General features: G+C 43.0%; 1 protein-coding gene across 15 annotated transcripts in view; it reads left to right on the forward strand.

Moving 5' to 3' along the window:
* TCF4 (transcription factor 4) overlaps positions 1-17,565 on the forward strand; it is a 360,801-nt gene that overhangs the window by 190,715 nt on the left and 152,521 nt on the right. For 14 of the 15 annotated variants that reach the window (XM_058677038.1, XM_058677044.1, XM_058677037.1 and 11 more), the window contains one exon: positions 1,395-1,459. In XM_058677038.1, the coding sequence (XP_058533021.1) occupies positions 1,395-1,459 (65 nt within the window). Of the gene's footprint in view, positions 1-1,394; positions 1,460-17,565 lie in introns of those variants that run through there. The other variant, XM_058677052.1, reaches the window with a different exon arrangement.

A 17,565-nucleotide genomic window follows, 5' to 3' on the forward strand; every position in this document is an offset into this window, starting at 1 on the left:
TATTGGGCATGGGAGTGTTAATTTTTGAGACTTAGGTTGGCTTTCTTTGAGACTCGTCTTTCATTTAATTGGTAGCTGTATAGTGACTTAGGTACAGGCTGTCTATTTGACCAGATATGAAATTTATCAGATATATTTTTGCTGTGGTGTCAGGCAGGCAGGTTCTCACAGCACTGTGGATGAACCAAAAGATAACAGACTGCTGTTACCTTTGGCATTTTTGTTCACTTGGGTTGAAGGAAGAAACGTGAGGGCTGTAAACCTGAAAAGGTCTGTTCCGTCCTTCAAAATACAAGTTTTGATAAGAGCAGGACAATCCTTTGCGTAGTCTAATATGCCTTATAGCTTTGGTCTGGAAGAAAGAAGTAGCCTTCAGTCTTGAATGTGGAAGCCTAGCTGGGGGGCTGCCTCATTCCCTATCCCCCTTAATGTGCTGGGACAGATTTTTTTATGGTGACTCTTCCTCTTGGTAGCTGGATTCTACTGTATGTATCTCTTGTAATGTGGTTTTTAATAACCATCCTGTGGATTTTTATGGCTAAATATACTTTAAGAAGGAACGAACGTGTAGTCTTGATTTTATCCTTTGATGCGGCCTCTGGCATTTGTGAACTCTCTACATCACTGAGGAACAGTCCACAGATAAAAATGGGGTGGTTGGAACAAGATGTTTTCATATCCCTTGATGCCCTGTCCTGCTGAGCCTCCTGGTAGGATCTGAACTTGGGATCACTGTGAGCAATTTTTCAGTAAAACTCTTTCCCAAATGTAAATTTCATCATCTTGATCACGATGGGATTTACTTTGCTCCTGAGAGAGGGAGGGGAGAGAAGAGAGAGAAGAGAGAGAAGAGAGAGAGAGAGAGAGAGAGAGAGAGAGAGAGGAAGAGAAAAGGAGAGAGAGATTCCGAATTTTGAATAGTTTCTTTGCTAAATTCACCATCTGGAGAGCCTGTGATGGATTAGCTTTGGCCTCCCCATTAAGTGTCAATATAATCAATGGGAATTACTAGGCTAGGGTCATTACATAGATAATTTGCCTGCTGTGTAAATAAAAATGAAATTGTTTAAATTTCGTGAGAGAGAAAGAAAGTGAAAATAAGGACTGACAATTTGTTTGTGAGAGAAAGTGGAGGCCATTGGAATGACAGTTTTTGGAAGTGTGGAGCAGTTTGGCTAAGAATAGGAATGAAGGATATTTTCTTCCAGTTTATCATAGCCAGAGTGAGGAAGTGCTGCTCCCTCTCTTGCTTGCATACATTGACTGCTTTACGTACGTAAACATCGGGGAAGAGCAGTGCGTGTCTGGTACCTGAAGGAGTGGTTTGTGTTTTTTTGTTTTTTTTTTTTAAGGAAGAATACCATTTTACAATTTTGTGTTGTTTCTCTTGGCAGGTAAAACAGAAAGGGGCTCCTACTCATCTTATGGGAGAGAATCAAACTTACAGGGTTGCCACCAGGTAAGTGGGAACGTGGCTGGAGGACGGGTTTGGGAGGTGGCTCCTGGGCTGTCAGCTTGTGGTGAGTGTGGTTGTGCACGTTCAGCTGCGACCCTGAGATGTGCTGGTAGTCTGTCTTGAACGAGAGCGCACACAGAGCTTGGGGCTGATACACACTTGGTCTGGAGCTCTCTGCTCCATCAGAACTAGATTCATTGGCTTGTTTTGATTCTTCAGTCCATCAGCCGGGACCCGTGGACTGTTTGCAAACCAGCAATGCCAGTTAAAGTGGCTCTATCAAAAGAGTTTATTTGCAGTTAAGAACTTCAGGATTTCTTCCACAGGAAATGCTTTGTGGAGGCATGTGTCAGACCCTGGGTTTGGGTGGCGATTGGCGATTGCCCTAAATTATAGTTTTCATAAGGGCTGTATGATGCTGTGTGAAAACAGGGTTGTATTGAGGGATAAAAATGTCTGTGAAAATATGATTTGTTGTCCCTTTTTGTTTCTGAATTGTTTTTGGCTGGAAGTCAAGGCCAGCAGGCTAACAGCAAAGCCGTCTCAGGGGAAGCATGCGTGAGCTAGAAAAATAAGAGAACTTTAATTAAATAATAAAATGCCAGTGTAATACAAAGGTACAGCATGTGAGTGTGTGTTTGTGTCTGTGCAGTCTGCATTTGTATACTTTTACTCTCCAGGGAGAGGCCATTTCTAAAATTATCAGTGATAGGAAAAAGCATAGGCTTTGTTTTAAGACAGTTGAGATTTTATAAATATTTTCTTCTTGATTTCAGTCCCGGTGTGTGTCATATGTTAAAAACCTTTCAAAAACCTTTCACACCTCCTTTTTACAAGTGCCTTGGTTTCTTACTTAGGAAAACTCTGATAGAATCTGACCATCCTCTTTGCAATTCGAACCCCTTTAGTGTTTTATTATTTTAGAACAGAAGGGACATTCTTTTTTGTGCTGGAAGGATACTACCTTATGAACTCTCTTAGCGTCCTGTTTTCTTTAGTGATATGGGAGAAAAAAAGCAATTTGGAATTTTCAGTCATGCTGTTTAATATATCTGAAAAATGTAAGCACACATTTATTTTAGTAATCAAACTGTGCCTGGAAAGGAAGTTTTTTGGTTTTTTTGTTTTTTTTTTTGCACATAGCACTAAAGGTGGAATTCTGGTGGGTTGGGTCCCCCTCCCTCCCCTCCGTATATATTTGCATTTTTAAAGTTTACTCCTCTGGCCCAGTTACCCGTTCAGTCATATTCGGCATCCGAAAGATTTGTTGCGATGAGGTGAACAGTGCTTGGTTAAGCACTCCTGCCGGAGTGCAGTTCATGGCAGTTTGTTTGGAAAGAATTCTGCAGGAAAGAAATTTATAGCCATTCCAGTGCAACGGAAACATCTTTGGAATGTGAGTGCAAATGTTCGGGATAGATAGCCTGGGCGACACGCCACTGCGTGGGGTTTCTCTGGTGCAGTCCCTGCAGAGGGCTCTGGTTTCTGGGGGTCAAGGCGGAGGTCGTTAGAGTTTTGGGGGGAGAAGAAAGTTGACAACCTCCTTCCTCTCTGCAGCTGGTCCTGGCAGAGGTCTCCGTTTTCACGGGGCCGCTCTGGCTGGTCATTGAGAGACAGGCTTCCTCGACCCTGTATCCTGTCTTCCTAATGGGAATCGGTGTGATTCCTCACAGACACAAAGATTTCCTCTGCTGAGCAAGCGTGAGGCCCCTTAACTTGGGAAAGGATCCCCCAGACCCTGTGAGGTGGCTGTGTGTGCAGCACACACACCTCCCTCTGCTCGCGGGGAACACTTCCCGCGCCTGGGACTCAAGTTCTTTTTTTTTTTTTTTTTTTTTTTTCCAAACACAAGGTGAGAAGTGGCAGAGGGCAGAGGGTGGAGCGAGGCGGTCGGCTTGCTTTGTCATGGCTGAATTCCTGGGCCTTGGGAGGTTCATTCTGAGACAGCTGTGCCCAGGCACGTTCTTCCTGTACCAAGAGGACTGACTGCCTATGCTTTCCTTGAAAAAGTCTTCATGATGTGGTGCTGGAGTGTGGAGATTCCTGCGTTCTGATTTCCTCTTCATGCTTGTGAGCCCTGCGAGAATTGCCTGGGCTGAGCATGGTTGCAGCAGTGTCCATAACAGTGTGATTGCTTCAGGAAAAATAAAAGTGAAGACTTGGAAATTGGCTGATTGGGGGAATAGGTCCTGGAAGTAGAAAGTGTGCATGGTGTGAATTTCTGCTTTTTTTGTGTAAGTATGCAATTTGAGAACAGAAAAGACCATACTCTGGCTTCCAGGAAATCAGCTTCTCTTGTGCCGTGTTGTTCTTTGAGTCCCTGTCTCCAAACCAGCTATGCAGTCCAAAAAGAAAGGCACGGGCTCCGTGTCTTGGGCTTCAGGTTTACATAGCAGATCACAGCTGAAATGATTCCCTACCGTGTGACCTGGTGAGTGACTCCTCTGGGGAGGGAAAGCTCGCTCGCTCTCTCTCCTGTTTACTATTTTATCGAGATGCTAGAGAAAAAGAAATCGAGGTGAAGTGCCCTGAAAAGCTCCCAAAGCTGCTTTATTTGTTGTAACGATGCGTCCTGTGGACCTGAAGCGAGGCGCTGTTTCCCACGGGAGCATGCTCCTTCCAGCCCCGGCAGCCTTGGTGTTGGTGTGGGAGCTGGTGCTGGCCAGCAACAGGTAGTGCGCCGCTGCAAGATGTGTGCCGCTCCGCAGATGCATCTGCTTCAAAGTTATGTGTTTATTTGTAGATTTCCATTATGACTATCTTAAGGATTTAATGCTAATGGTGATGCACATTTTCTTAAAAAGAATGCTTTAGCAGAAAAAAAATTATAAAACATTGCGGAGGATCTTTATCTTCAGTTAAGTGCTTTTCATTTTAAAAGTAGTAATGTGAAAATCTGGATTCATTAGTGCATTCCATGTTGAATCAGTCATATGTAAACATGGTGACTTTTTGGGAATTTTCAAATTGTACAGAAAATGAACTTAAAGGCAAACAAAATTGGCCAAATAATAACTTTCCTTTTGTTTTCACGAACTATGGGGAAACTAATTTAAATAAAATTGAGGTACGAAAATCACACGCATGCTTGGTTTTTTCCTGCCGAATTGCGAACTTATATCGCTTTTATGGGCTTAGAAAATAAAATGTTCAACGGAAAGTCTGACAGAAATGAAAATTAGTAGAAGCAAACTAGCTTGCATGTTGGACTTACCATGTTCTTATAGCCAGTAACTACTATCTACAATGGTTATCATTGTAGATGACAGAGTGAACAAATATAATGAACTTTTAGTCTCTTTTGCTGCTTTGAATAGGGTGTTTAACGATGTGCAAACTTTATTTTGCTGAAATCCACTGCTTTTTGACGAGATGATGATGATTTCAACACAAATGATCATTATTCGGGAGAAAGATTCCTTCTTAAATGAAAGTTCAGTGTTGATGACCAGGAATGACCTGAATGGAGCACGGGTTACTCTAGCCATCCTTCGTTACTAATCTCCCCTGGACAGGATAGGGGCTTGTGTGTGTATGAGCTAGACAGGGCGGGGTGGAGCGGGGGAAGAAAAGAGAAGAGAGAAAGAGAAGAATTGAGAGAGAGATATGGAAGTTGGGGTCCTACTTGAGACCAGTTGCATTAGAATTTTTTGTGTTGGGCCTCCTAAGAAGTCCTGGTTTTCTGCACTCCTACGTGATTGGTTCTTATGTGAAACCAGATTGGGTCATCTCCTAGAATGGGCTTTGAAAATATAGTGTAGTTTAACTTTTGTGCTGAAGTCTGGCATTGCCACTGACGTTGAAAAAGCTTTTAGACTTCTTGCCTTAATTTGATTATTCAAGGTATGGAAACGTATTACAGATGGTTTTCATTTAAAGTATAGTCACTATTGATAACAGGTAAAAAAATCAGTAGATACCTTGAAATTTTAATACAAAATTCCACAGTAGAACATCAGAGTCTGTATCATGTTTTCTGTGGTGAAGGCCACAGCTTTAACCTCATGAATTCTTCTTCTTCCTCAGAAAGTAGTGAAACAGGCCTGTGCCGCTCCAGTTATTTGATGTTTAGATCTTAAAACCAATCGATTGGATTTTAGAGTCAGGCCTGATCTAGGATGCTGGTTGTTAAATGCCAGAAACTTCACAGTTGAGCAGGCCGGTCTTCTCTGTATGTAACTTGCTTTGTTTCTAAGCCTCCTCATTTTTGAGTAATTTAAATTAAACACATAGTTGATTCTGAAATGAATTGCACAGTTAAGAATTGATTTTCCCCCTTAATTGTTTTTGATACAAAAAAGTATCACAACTGACTAAATTCTAAAACGTCTGCCTCTTTCAGTTTTTCTTATCTAGAGTCAAAATTGAAATCAGGAAAGGAGCCAAAAAGGGAGCACAAAATCCTTCTCTGTGCTGTGAAGATGACCGTGTGGGCACGTGTGAACCGCGTGCATGCTGCTGCTTAATTCACTGTTGTGCTCAAATGCTTACTCTCTGTGTTCAGTGACTCTGTGCAATTCCTGTTCATTGTTCTCCTAAGATCCTGTCTTACGCAGGGACCCTGCTGCGTGTGGCCAAATACGGCCAACTCGTTCCGTGTTTTCTTCCTGGTGGGTGTTTTTTGAGTTTGTTGTTATTCATGTGTTTGTTGAACACTGGTTTCCACTAGGTTTCTGTATACTCTTAGAGGTCAGGGGTCATGGTGGTTTTTTTCTTTTTTTCGCCCCAGTGTAGCATGTGCTTAGCAGGCAAGAGCTGTTAATGGCGTAAGGTTTACTAGGAAGCTTGAAAAAGTTTGTGGAAGGGGGAATTAAAACAGAAGTTCATTTCGGTACATGCAGACAAAAAAAGTTGAAACTCATGCATACTTTTTTTCATGATATTAATTCGCCTTGAACTTTTTGAAGACTTGTCATGCTTATCCAGTGTATCATTTGGAGAACATTTTGAAGGAGGAGAGTCTCAGGCGCACTGTGCGTGCATCATGGAGTGCGCACAGAACACTGCTCCTTGGAGCAGGGCCTGCGGCCGCCTTCACCGATGAAGCGCAGTGCGGCCTGGGCAGGCACACCCTACCGTGGAGAGGCACTCGCTTGGACTGTCCCTGGGCTCGGCACTTTTTGACGTGGTTGCAGGTGGAAAGTGAGAATTAGAAATGTTCGAGTTCTGTGTTTTTGGTGGGTGCGTTATTGGAGCCAAAGACCCAGATCCCCGTTGTGTCCTTGGAATGTTCTGGCGTGAGTGGTGGTGGGCCGGGTGCTTGCAGTCACAGAGGCTTTGGCCGTCACAGGGCACAAGTGTGCAGTGTGTGTGTGTGCCGGCACTGCTCCATTGGCATTCTTTTTCCGGCAGCAATTCATTCATTTTGGGAGGTTACTACTGGTTTACCCACCTCTCAGAAGTCTCCCGACACTAACTAAGGGGCAGAAATGGATTCCTTCCACCATGGTATTGGTCCTTAAGCACTTCTCGACCCGCTAGTGATGTGGGAAGTGGACCACCGGAAGCTCTTGCATAATCTCCTTCAGTCCTTCAGCCAGTAGCTTCCTGGATATCACAGAAGAAACTCAGGCTCCATCCTTTTTTTTTTTTTATTAAAAAAAAAGCATTTCTTTTAAATTTACATAATGAAAAAATTTCAAACACCCAAAAAAGTTGAAAAAATGATAAAATGCCATGTACGTGTTGCTTAGGTGAGATGGTTATCAATATTGGTTGAATTTGCTTTTTGTGTGGATTATGTGTAGGTTTGTTTTTGTTTTGTTTTGTGTTTTTTTTTTTTTTTTAGAAAACCTAAGTGACAGATCAACTAAGATTTTGCCCCTAGATTTTTTCATTATACGTCTCTTTAAAATAACACACTTATCTATTTAATTAACATACTGTTCTCACATCTAAAGAAATTGGCAATAATTTTCTAATTACTGACCATAGCAAAAATGTTTTCATTGACTTAAAAAAATAATTACCTTTATGCATGACATTGGGTCTGATTAGCTGTTAATAATTTCTTTTAATCTAGAGCAATTCGTCTGCATTTTTCCCTGCAATGATAGTGACTTTAAAGAGCTCAAGCTAGTAACTTTATCAAATGTTCCCTCTTCTAGAATTGTTGAATTCTTTCTTCAAGGGGCTCTTTTGCTTATTATTTACTTGTTTCATTGAAAAATCAAGTTAAAAATTATATTCAAACTTTGGTTCAGCTTCGTCGTAGATTTGGTTGAGCAGGGGATTTTGTAGATGCAACGGAGTTCTTTGTCCCCATTGATGTTGACTTGTGGACCGTTGGTGAGTTGCCTGTGATGCCACGTTGTTGTGAAACCTTTCCCCCTTGCACTTAGCAAATAATTTTTGTGTTCATAGTTCGGCATTAGGTAAACACATCTTTCCCCAACAGGCTTCCATCTGATAGTTTTCACTCCCATCTGATGACCCTTCCCTTAATGTGAGTTACAATCTGCTATTTAAAAAAAAAGAAAGAAATCTATCCATTTCTAACAGTCATTCTCTGCTGTGGAACTTTGTTCTTTTTGCACTGTAAATTGGAGTGCGCCATGCATATGCTAATACAGTGGCAGCGGTGGTGCTAATACCATGGTGCTGTTCTGCTCCCTGCTCTGGAGGATGCTGGAAGCACTGAAGCGTTCTTCAGGTCTCACTAGGTATATTGATAGAAGTGGCTGTGGTTTAGACTGATTGTCAGAAAAGCTTTTACTTCAGGTGGAAGAAAGTAACTGTAGATACGTTTCTTTGAAATTCTAATCTTTTTGCCCTGTGATAATGTCTGTGCCCCTGTTCGCTTTCTATTGCCTGTCTGTATTTTGGTTATTGAGACAAGGTGTTGCACAAGGTTGACCATTAGGACTAATGCTGGAGGGTTGCTGATACTGTCTCCAGAGCAGCTCCATCAGCGAGCAGCAAGACAAGGCAGTCATCCTTGCTCTAGTCCTAAGCAAAGTGTGGTTGGTGAGAGCGCATCCAAATGAGAGGCAGAGGTTCAGGCCAGAGGTTGGCTGGGGAACTAATATTAGGCATCGGTATACATTTGTGTGTTGGTTATTATTCTCACTTGATAACTCAAAAAATTGGTGCTCAGAGAAGTAAAAGCAAGTAGGCTCCAAGTCACACTCCAAGTCATTTTTCGAGCCAGGCTTTGAACTCCAAATGTTTCATTTCAGTGCCATCACTTTTCCAGTTTGGGCATCCTGCTGCCCAAACCCATGTGAGGTTTCTTGGCTCGGAGATCTGTATGATATCCCGTGCAGAAATCCACTCTCAGCAAGTCCAAGGTTCCCAGGAGAATCTTGGCCTACCATGGTCCAGAACATTGTGGCTTTGCTCAGGTCTGTTCGGGGTTGGTTGACACTCTGCACACATCTCCAGGCAAGGGAAGGTTGGAGAAAGGTGGGTCACGGTGCTTCTGACTGACCAGCTTAATTTTTAAGAAAAGAAAAGATTATTTGGATAATCTGTTCAGTAACATTCTCAGAATTAGCATGTGCAATTTCCTTCAAACCAATGAGGATTTCCTGTGAAAAGCCTGGGGTGGAATATGCCAATTCACATTTCAGCAACAGCATGAGCACTTTCTTGAAAAAATGTATAGATTGTAGATTGGCCTTGATTTTTGTGCAGTACAGGCAGAATATGGTTTGCTGTTACACAAATTTGGATGCATCATAGATTAAATGATTGTTCCAGAAACACAGGAACTATGTGAAGCAAGATCCCGCACAATACCTTTAGCAGACTTTTAAATGTAACCCAGTCGTTTTCGATGATGGCATTTAACCCACTTGCGAAATATCTGAAGTGACAGAACATGTGTTAGAAAGAGAGGCAGGTTTTATACAATGGTTCAGGACAGCAAGTGGATTTAAAGAAAAAAAAACTTAGAAAATTGCTTTGAGATGATTTAGGGAACAGCAAAGAAAAGGACTTTCAGGATCCAAACTACAATTTCAGTAAGGTTTTGGGATTTATTTCTTTTTCCTGTGAAATTTTAAATAATGAAAAATGACTAGAATTGTGTCTACAAGTCTTCATCTTTATATTTCTGATATGTAGAAAAAAATGAGAAAAGTCAGTGAGTTAAAAGATTGTGTACTGATGCACCCGGTGAGACTTACTGTGGAGTGTAACATGTAGTTAGGGTCGCTCGGTGTCTTCATGAAGGGCAGTTCACTCAGAATTCAGTGCCAGGGTCACTTAAGTGTGGGCTGGCGGAAGTAGTCATTCCTTGTCTTGATAGTATCGCCTTGTGGAATGAATGCTGCATGAGACTCTTGAAAACTGAAACGCCAAATTAAAATATTGGGAAACTACAAGAAAACCCAATCTTAGGAAGAAAAAAAAAGACTTTATCAGGGACTTTGTTTTTTTTTTTGTTAAGAATATAGGTTGGAACAGATTTCCTGAGGCTGACCATTGTAAGCTGCTTAGAGAAAGCACCCCATCTCTTGCACAGTGATGCTCTGTGCCTTGGCTGACTATAGGCCATCAGCAGGTGCTTCTAACTCTCAGTTAAACTAAACTGAAAGGGGCAACTTTTCCGTGTGTTACTTATTATTTAATAGGAGTAGCTTCATGGGAAGGGAAAAAAGTAAAAACTGCATGACTATTTAGTAGCATGCATTTCAGAGCTGCTACTTCATTTTTTGTGATAAGGGGGAAGTTGTGTTTTGGCGGCTTAGTGGTAGTTAGTTCAGTACTTAACAATTTTCATTGAGTCGACTGTTGTATCATCGTTCCTATGGTACTGAGCAAATCCGAGCATCCCTCATCTCTGTTCGTCTCTTTTTTCAAAAGGTTGATACTGTCTCCAAAGCGAGATTCAATTTTTGCTGTAGGATTTCTGTGCCTTTTCTCCCATTAATTCAGATACTTATTTTGAACCCACCGTAAAGCCATTAATATTTTTTATTTGAAAGTTCAACAAGGGCAAAACGATTTTGTGCATAATTATAGGATATGATATTTCAGTTCGTGTATGTATACTGTATAATGTTCATTCAGGGTAAACGTATTTTTCTCTTTGAACATTCCATCTTTTTTATTGAGTAAAAAATGTCCCAAATTCTATGTGTATGTGTTGTGTGTGTTTTTTAAGAAGAATTTTTAAGACAGTATTAAAGTCATGTTTGTGTGCGTTTGGGATAACAATGGTTCAGTGATAAGAAACAATTGAGGAGGAGCATCATTGAGGTTTTCAAGCAGGGACTGTCCCCTGGAGTGTGCACAAGGGGTCCCTACGTGTGAAGGTTTGACCGTGCGTGCACGTGGAACGAGCCCAGCTCATTTGTACCACAGGGAACAGCAGGGCACTGAATGTTTTCCACTTTATTAGTATTGTATAGAGTAAGTTATTAAATTTCATCTCTGTAATACACCTGCAGTAAAATAACAAACCATTGGTGCACTTAAAACATGTGTGTGTGGTACAGTGCCCTCCCTGCCATCTCCAGCCCCTCCCCCCGCAGCTGCTTACAGATTCCAAGATCCATTGTATCTGTTCCCTTGAGCCCACCTCTAATAATCGAGACACATCTGCCACTGCGGTGTTATAGGCATATGTAGTTTTATTGAAAACTATACCTGTAAAAAATTAAATAACTCCTACCTCAATTAAATTGGCAAGCTACCTTTTGCAAGGATCATATTGCAGATCTCAGGAGACCTAGTGAGTTCATTTTATTCTTATATTACAAATCACTAAATAGGTTATTTTCATTTAGCCAAGTAGCTAGTATTTCTCATACTTTGATGTTACTTCCATCTCTTTTCACCTTTATTTTCCTTCTCTTATCATCCTTACCCGCCCCCCCCCCCCAAATATAGTACAAGCTGTGTGCACTGGAAAGCTAACTAATAAACGTAAGATAAGTACAATCAAAGAGAAAGGACCCTTGTGCCAATTTAAACTCTTTAGGGAGTTATTAAAGACATAGAAGCCACAAACTGAGGACCAAAATCTCAACTCAGTTTTTGCTTTGAGGTTATTTCATGTCCCTTTGAGATCCATGTGATCACCATATTGGGAGAGCAAGCAATACTATGGAAAGGCAGAATTAGGCCGTACAGAGCCTGGGCAGGTGGGTTCCTGCTGTGTTGATGCTTTCCCTTAGCATTTACACCGAAGATCTGCTCAGCAGTGGATGTCTGTAAGCAGTTGTTATCTGAGACAGAGATTGTGGTACAGGGGATTAAGCTTCTGTATGCAATAGTGGTATCCCATGTAAATGATGGTTCAAGTCTAAGATACTCTGCTCCCACATCTGGCTTCCTGCTGATGCACCTGGGAAAGCGGCAGGAGGTGACTGCGGTACATGGGCTCCTCAGCCCGTAAGAATGAGCCCGTTTTAGTCCCAGCCTCTGGCTTCAGTTTGCGTCATCACCAGCCATTGCAGTCATTTGGGAAATGAGCCAGTGGATAGAAGGTCTCTCTCTCTCTCTCTCTCTCTCTTTCTTTATAAATAAATAAATCTTTTTAAAATGGTTTTTATCCCAAAAACGAATTCTAAAGTATAGTGATATAAGCATATTTCTTAGCAGAGCCTCATTATTTATCTATCACTTAATGCTGTGTAGAGTGTCTATAATTTTTCATATGAGGTAATCATGCTGTATAAAGTAGTTTAAACAGTAGAGTTTGTGAATTGGCTTCATTTATCACCAAAAACAAAAACATCCCAAGATAACCTGCCCAATAAGAGAACACACACACACACACACTCACACACTCACTCACTCACTCCAGATGGGGAATAAGAAAAGTTCCTTGGTACATAGAGTGAAAGAACATTTTGTACTATTCAAAAAGACAGAGTTTAATGGATTGAGCGAATGAGAGGAGTTCCCAAAGCCACATCAACCCAGATGCCAGATCCTCTGATAATGTCGTGTGAGTTGAGGATTTTACAGTACAAAGTCACACTGAGCTATGACTCGGTGATTGCTGTGGAAAGGGTTGAAATACCTGATATTGATAAATGAGTTAGGATTAAAGGGAGCTGCGTATTTAAATAATGAGTGTTCTCTCTTGGTAGGAACACTGATTAAAGCCAGTGGTGATTTGGTTGCCACTGGTGCTACCTGAGCCCCGGAGATAACGGGAGGTCTGAAGTCTCCTCTGATCTTCTCAGTTACACGATTGGTTTGAAGGATAAATACCTTCTAGGTGGGGCAGCTTCTTGTGATTGGGTTCTACAACAACGAGGGAGTAATTTCGAGTTCCTAGAGAGCTTGCAACTTCATGGAAGTTTTTTAAAAAAAAATTATTATGATTTGCAATCAAACTTTTAAAACAAAACTCCTAAATTGGTTGGAAAGTGCATCTTCCCTGGGACCATTTATCCCCCTGAACTCCCATCTGCTGAACTTCCTTCCGAAGATGCGAATTATGTCCATGAAAATATCTGTGACGAATACTTTGCAAGTCTGAAGTCTGTGTGTCGTGCTGAGCTCTGGCGTGCGGAGTGAGTGGCGCCAGTCAGTGGTGGCAGTGGATGTGCAATAGGCAGTGACGTATTGGTAAAACCTCATGTCAGCAGCTGTCACTGCCGTGACCTTCCCCTCAGGAAGCGTTCAGATCTCTGCTGTCTCCTTGGCTTAGCCAGAGAATTCACGAACACGGATCCATTGCCCTTACTCCCACACACTAGGACGCTCCCTGACGGTGAGACCTGCTCGAGTTTGCATGGAGCTGCATGCCCTGGGTGCCATTTTGGCAGTGAAAGGGACATACATGGGGGTTTACGTGTCAGCAGAGGGGCCATTGTCTGATTTATTTCTGGAGAACATGTTCTCTGCTGTTTTGGCAAATGACACAAGAACAGTTCTTGGACTCAAATTGTCTATTCCTGCTTTATTACAAAGCAGATTTTCACCTCATCCTGTCTTAGGTGACGAGCTGTGCTCTGGAATGGCACAGTGTGCCTTACGCATGTGCCAGCTCGGGGGCCGCTAAGGAATTCCATAGAGAATGTTTTTCTTAGTTCCGAGCTGCCAGTGATTTGTTTCTTTGTTTGAGGTAGTTACAGGTCTAGGTATAGGCATGGAATGCAGATCTCTGAAGTCACTTCTGTAGAACCTGTTAGCAGTCAGAACCTTATAGAATGTTCACAAATAATATATTCCAGCAGTCTTTCACTTTGGCTCGTCAGTAAATCAAGTAGCACCCTACGCCTTCCAAAGATCCTGATAGAACTATGTAGTAGAAGACTTGAGCTGACATTCTGATAAGTAGTAAACTAATTTGAAACTAATTTGAAACTAATTTTATAATCTGACTTCTCCTGGGACCTGTTTCTTTAAAAAAAAAAAAAGAAAGAAAGTTCTTTATTTGAAAGGGAGGAGGAGAGGGAGAGCCAGAGAGCCAGCGAATGAGAGTAGAATATCTTTCATTTCTTGGTTCACTCCCCCAGTGCCAACGTAAGCCAGGGTTGTGGCATGTCCAAAGGTCAGAGCCCGGAACTTCAGCCACTTCCCCATGTGGGTGGCAAGGACCAAGCACATTTAGGAAGAAGCTGGATTGGAAGTAGAGCAACCGGGACTCCAGTATGGAATGCATGTGTCCCAAGTAGTGACCTAGTCCAGTGTGCCACAAAGCCATTATCTTTGTCACGTCTTTACGTCTTTATCCCTGGATGAAGCTGTCATAGCTTTTTGTTATAAATGGCAGCTCCTAAAGGTGTCTAGATGGCTCCAGCCACCTCATTATTGACTCAGTTGCCATGCCGGAGTGTCTGTCACTGAGAAAGATTACCTTCCTAAGGAAGTGTGAAGAATCCAGCAGTCGGTTTGTTGGGGGGGGGCGGGACAGGAAGAGAAGGAGGTTTTGAATGTTTCTCATTAAGTGAGGGCAAATTTCAGCAGTGTGATATCCATTTCTTCTGTTACCTGCTGTATGTGAGTGATGGGAACTCCACTGCCTGTTAGTGTTGTAAAGGCTCATCCTCCTGAAAGTGGCAGAGACTTTAAAGCATGAGAGAAATGTCTAGCCCCAATTCTTGTTGTCATAGCCATGCTTCTCCTGTCTCGGTCTCCCTGGCTTGTCTTGTGTGATAGACGAGTAGTAACAGATCCTGGTGTCCTTCTTGTTTCCTCCTCATGGCTTGCTTTCTAGAAATCTTTGAATGATGTCTAGAAAGTGCTGATAATGAGCTGATCTGCTTTTTTGTATTTATGAAAATTTTAAAAGAGCGTTTAAAGAGTCATAAAGGGCCTAAATATTATTCATTGTTCAATGCCAAATGGTAGCAAGTGGAAAAGGGGCGCAGAGATTTTAAGAAATGTGTTGAGCATCATACAGTAGGCCTCACTTCTTTGCATATATGTGGTGCTTTATAATTACACATGTACCCGACACTGAGATCCTGCCTTGATGTCTTTGTACCCTATTTCTTCCCCCAAACAAAGAGCCACCTAGACTAGGAAGCAATAGCCAGGAACAGCCAGAGACACATCCCAGTGTTCCTTTGTTCAGTTACCACTGAATCACACTGTCAGAGAGCCAGAGGGTGTCGTTTGCTTGTAAATACGGAGTTTTTGAAATGTCATTGTAACACTAGAAAAATGTTGTCTTAGAAGGTTGCCAAAGTGACAGAATCTTGACATTGTAAATACCAGCCAACACAAGTGCTCATAAATGACAGGAATAAAATATACTTGACTAAATCCATAATAACCGCTGATAACACTGTTTACCCCCAGTGACCAAGAGCTGTGAACTTGGATAAAAAGCACATGTGTGCAGATATCATTAATGTGCCTGAACCTCTAGCCATTCCAGAAGATTTTGATGGAAAAGCTTCCTAAATGCAAAAGCTTGACGATAACCAAGAGGCCAGAGTGCAGGGCAGGGTGTTAGTGGACCCTAATGGGGTCAGGGAGAGCCTCGACTCTGCTCCCATCCCTGACGACCGCTGAAGCTTTGCTTATTCTGGGTAGACCCAAACAGTGAGACAGGCTGGGCAGGGCTGTTTAATAGACACGCCATTCCTCAGAGGTCCATTTGCCAAAAGCCAGAACCCGCACAGGCACAGGGTGCTACGGAAAAGACAGACTGTGTTTGCAGATTACCAATGTCTGTGCCACGCGTGCCAGCTTCCAGTGAGACCCTGAACTTGCCTTTGGTTTTCAGGAAATGGATAGAGGATCAGATCATTCCCCAGTCCTAGACTTCTGTATTCCAGGCTTTTTCTTAATTGCTTTATCTCCTGTGGGCTGATTGCTTCTTCCTTCTCTGTTCTAGCATCAAAATGTGGCTTGGGTATTGGGCTCTTGAGGAGGAACATGGGCACCTGCTCAGCCTCTGTGACAGGTGTCTTTGTTGTCATCTCAAACATCCCCTCAATTACCCTTCTCTCAGAAATGCTCAGGGAGCCCTGTGGCCTCACTGGCACGGCATAGGACCTCAGCGCTTCTGCTGTGGCCTCACTGGCACGGCATAGGACCTCAGCGCTTCTGCTGTGGCCTCACTGGCATGGCATAGGACCTCAGCGCTTCCCCTGGTGAAGGAAAGCTCTGGCTGCCAGAAGGGCAGCGGCGTGGCTTGGCGCTCCCGGAAACTGTGCCCGGCAGGGGCTCACGCTGTCAGGAAGGACCTTCATTCTCTTTGGTTTTCATATAGATCCAGAATCCTTTTTGTTCGCAAAATTATTTTTACTTACTTATTATCATGATTTTTGCAGTGATCATTGCCTTCTAACTAAAATTAAAGCCTGAATTCAATATTAGGGATAATCTTAAAAATATTTGGGGAAAACTCTAAAATTATACCTTTCTAATTGATAGTTGAACAGGAAATGATGTTGTTTTTGCTTTCTGGATTTTTATGCTAAGGAAAGTGTGCAGAAACAGAGAAAATCTTTTAGTCGGGAAGTGCCCGTATGAATGCTAAGTGGGCTGGGTGCCCGAGGCAGTGTGGCACTGGTGGTGCGTTGCTGCCCTCAGTAGGGTGTGAACAGAGGGCAGTAGAGTCGTAGCAGAGGCGAAGCAGAGGGGGAAGGGCAATGTCCCAGCCTCTTACAAACGCAGAGTTGGCCCCCCGCCCTAGCGACCTGGTTGTTCCCTTCCTGGGCAGCCTCTGAATTGGTATCCATTCAATGGATCCCCGGCTGCTGGATGAGGCGAGCGCTTGGTGTGCTGGGTGGACTGATTGGGTGTAGGTGTAGGTGTTGGAGGGACAGCAGCCAGTCCCAGGCTCTGTCCTGGCATTGCTCCTACTGATTGGTATGAATGCAGACAAGAGTATTGAATGCCTTCTTACATTCTGCTCGAAGAAAGGCAGCTTTGTCCTCGGGTAGCGGCAGGGGCATAGAGGTACATGGCCATAGCCATTTGGTGTTCTGCAGCTTTGGCACCCAGCATCAGCAGTGTTCTGGTTGCGCTTTCTCTCCAGGCTTTGAAACTGTGGATGTCGGTGGGGCTGTGTAGGCCAGGCCAGAGCTGGATGAGCCTGTGCCAAAGGTTGCCATGAATTCCCATTCACGGTGTCCTTCGAATTCAAGACTTTTAGTCTCTTGCTTTTTTAAAGATTTATTTATTTTTATTGCAAAATCAGATATACAGAGAGGGGGAGAGACAGAGATGAAGATCTTTTGTCCGCTGATTCACTCTCCAAGTGACTACAACGGCTGGAGCTGAGCCAATCAGAAGCCAGGAGCCTGGAGCCTCCTCCTGGGCTCCCACATGGGTGCAGGGTCACAGGCTTTGGGCCATCCTCAACTGCTTTCCCAGGTCACAAGCAGGGAGCTGGGTGGGAAGTGGGGATGCTGGGATTAGAGCCGGTATCCATATAGGATCCGGGTGTGTGCAAGGTGAGGACTGTAGCTCTGGGCCCCTACACTTTTAGTCTTTAGTGGTCTTTTAAAAAATACTTTCTACAAACCTGTTTGGGTTTTACTTTACATGGCAGGCAGGTTGAATTCTTGTTGGGATTGCTAAAACTGAGTTAAATAAAAGTGGTCAGGGCAGGCATGGTTGTGGAAGATTCTGGTTATATCTGACATGATGAGGAAGGTGCAAGGGAGAGTGAGAGGGAGGGTTAGAGAGAGAGAGAGAGAGAGAGAGAGAGGGAGAGAGAGAGAAGGGTAAGGGATTTTATCATC

This window comes from Ochotona princeps, chromosome 18, assembly GCF_030435755.1.
Source record: "Ochotona princeps isolate mOchPri1 chromosome 18, mOchPri1.hap1, whole genome shotgun sequence".
Lineage (NCBI taxonomy): Eukaryota > Metazoa > Chordata > Mammalia > Lagomorpha > Ochotonidae > Ochotona > Ochotona princeps.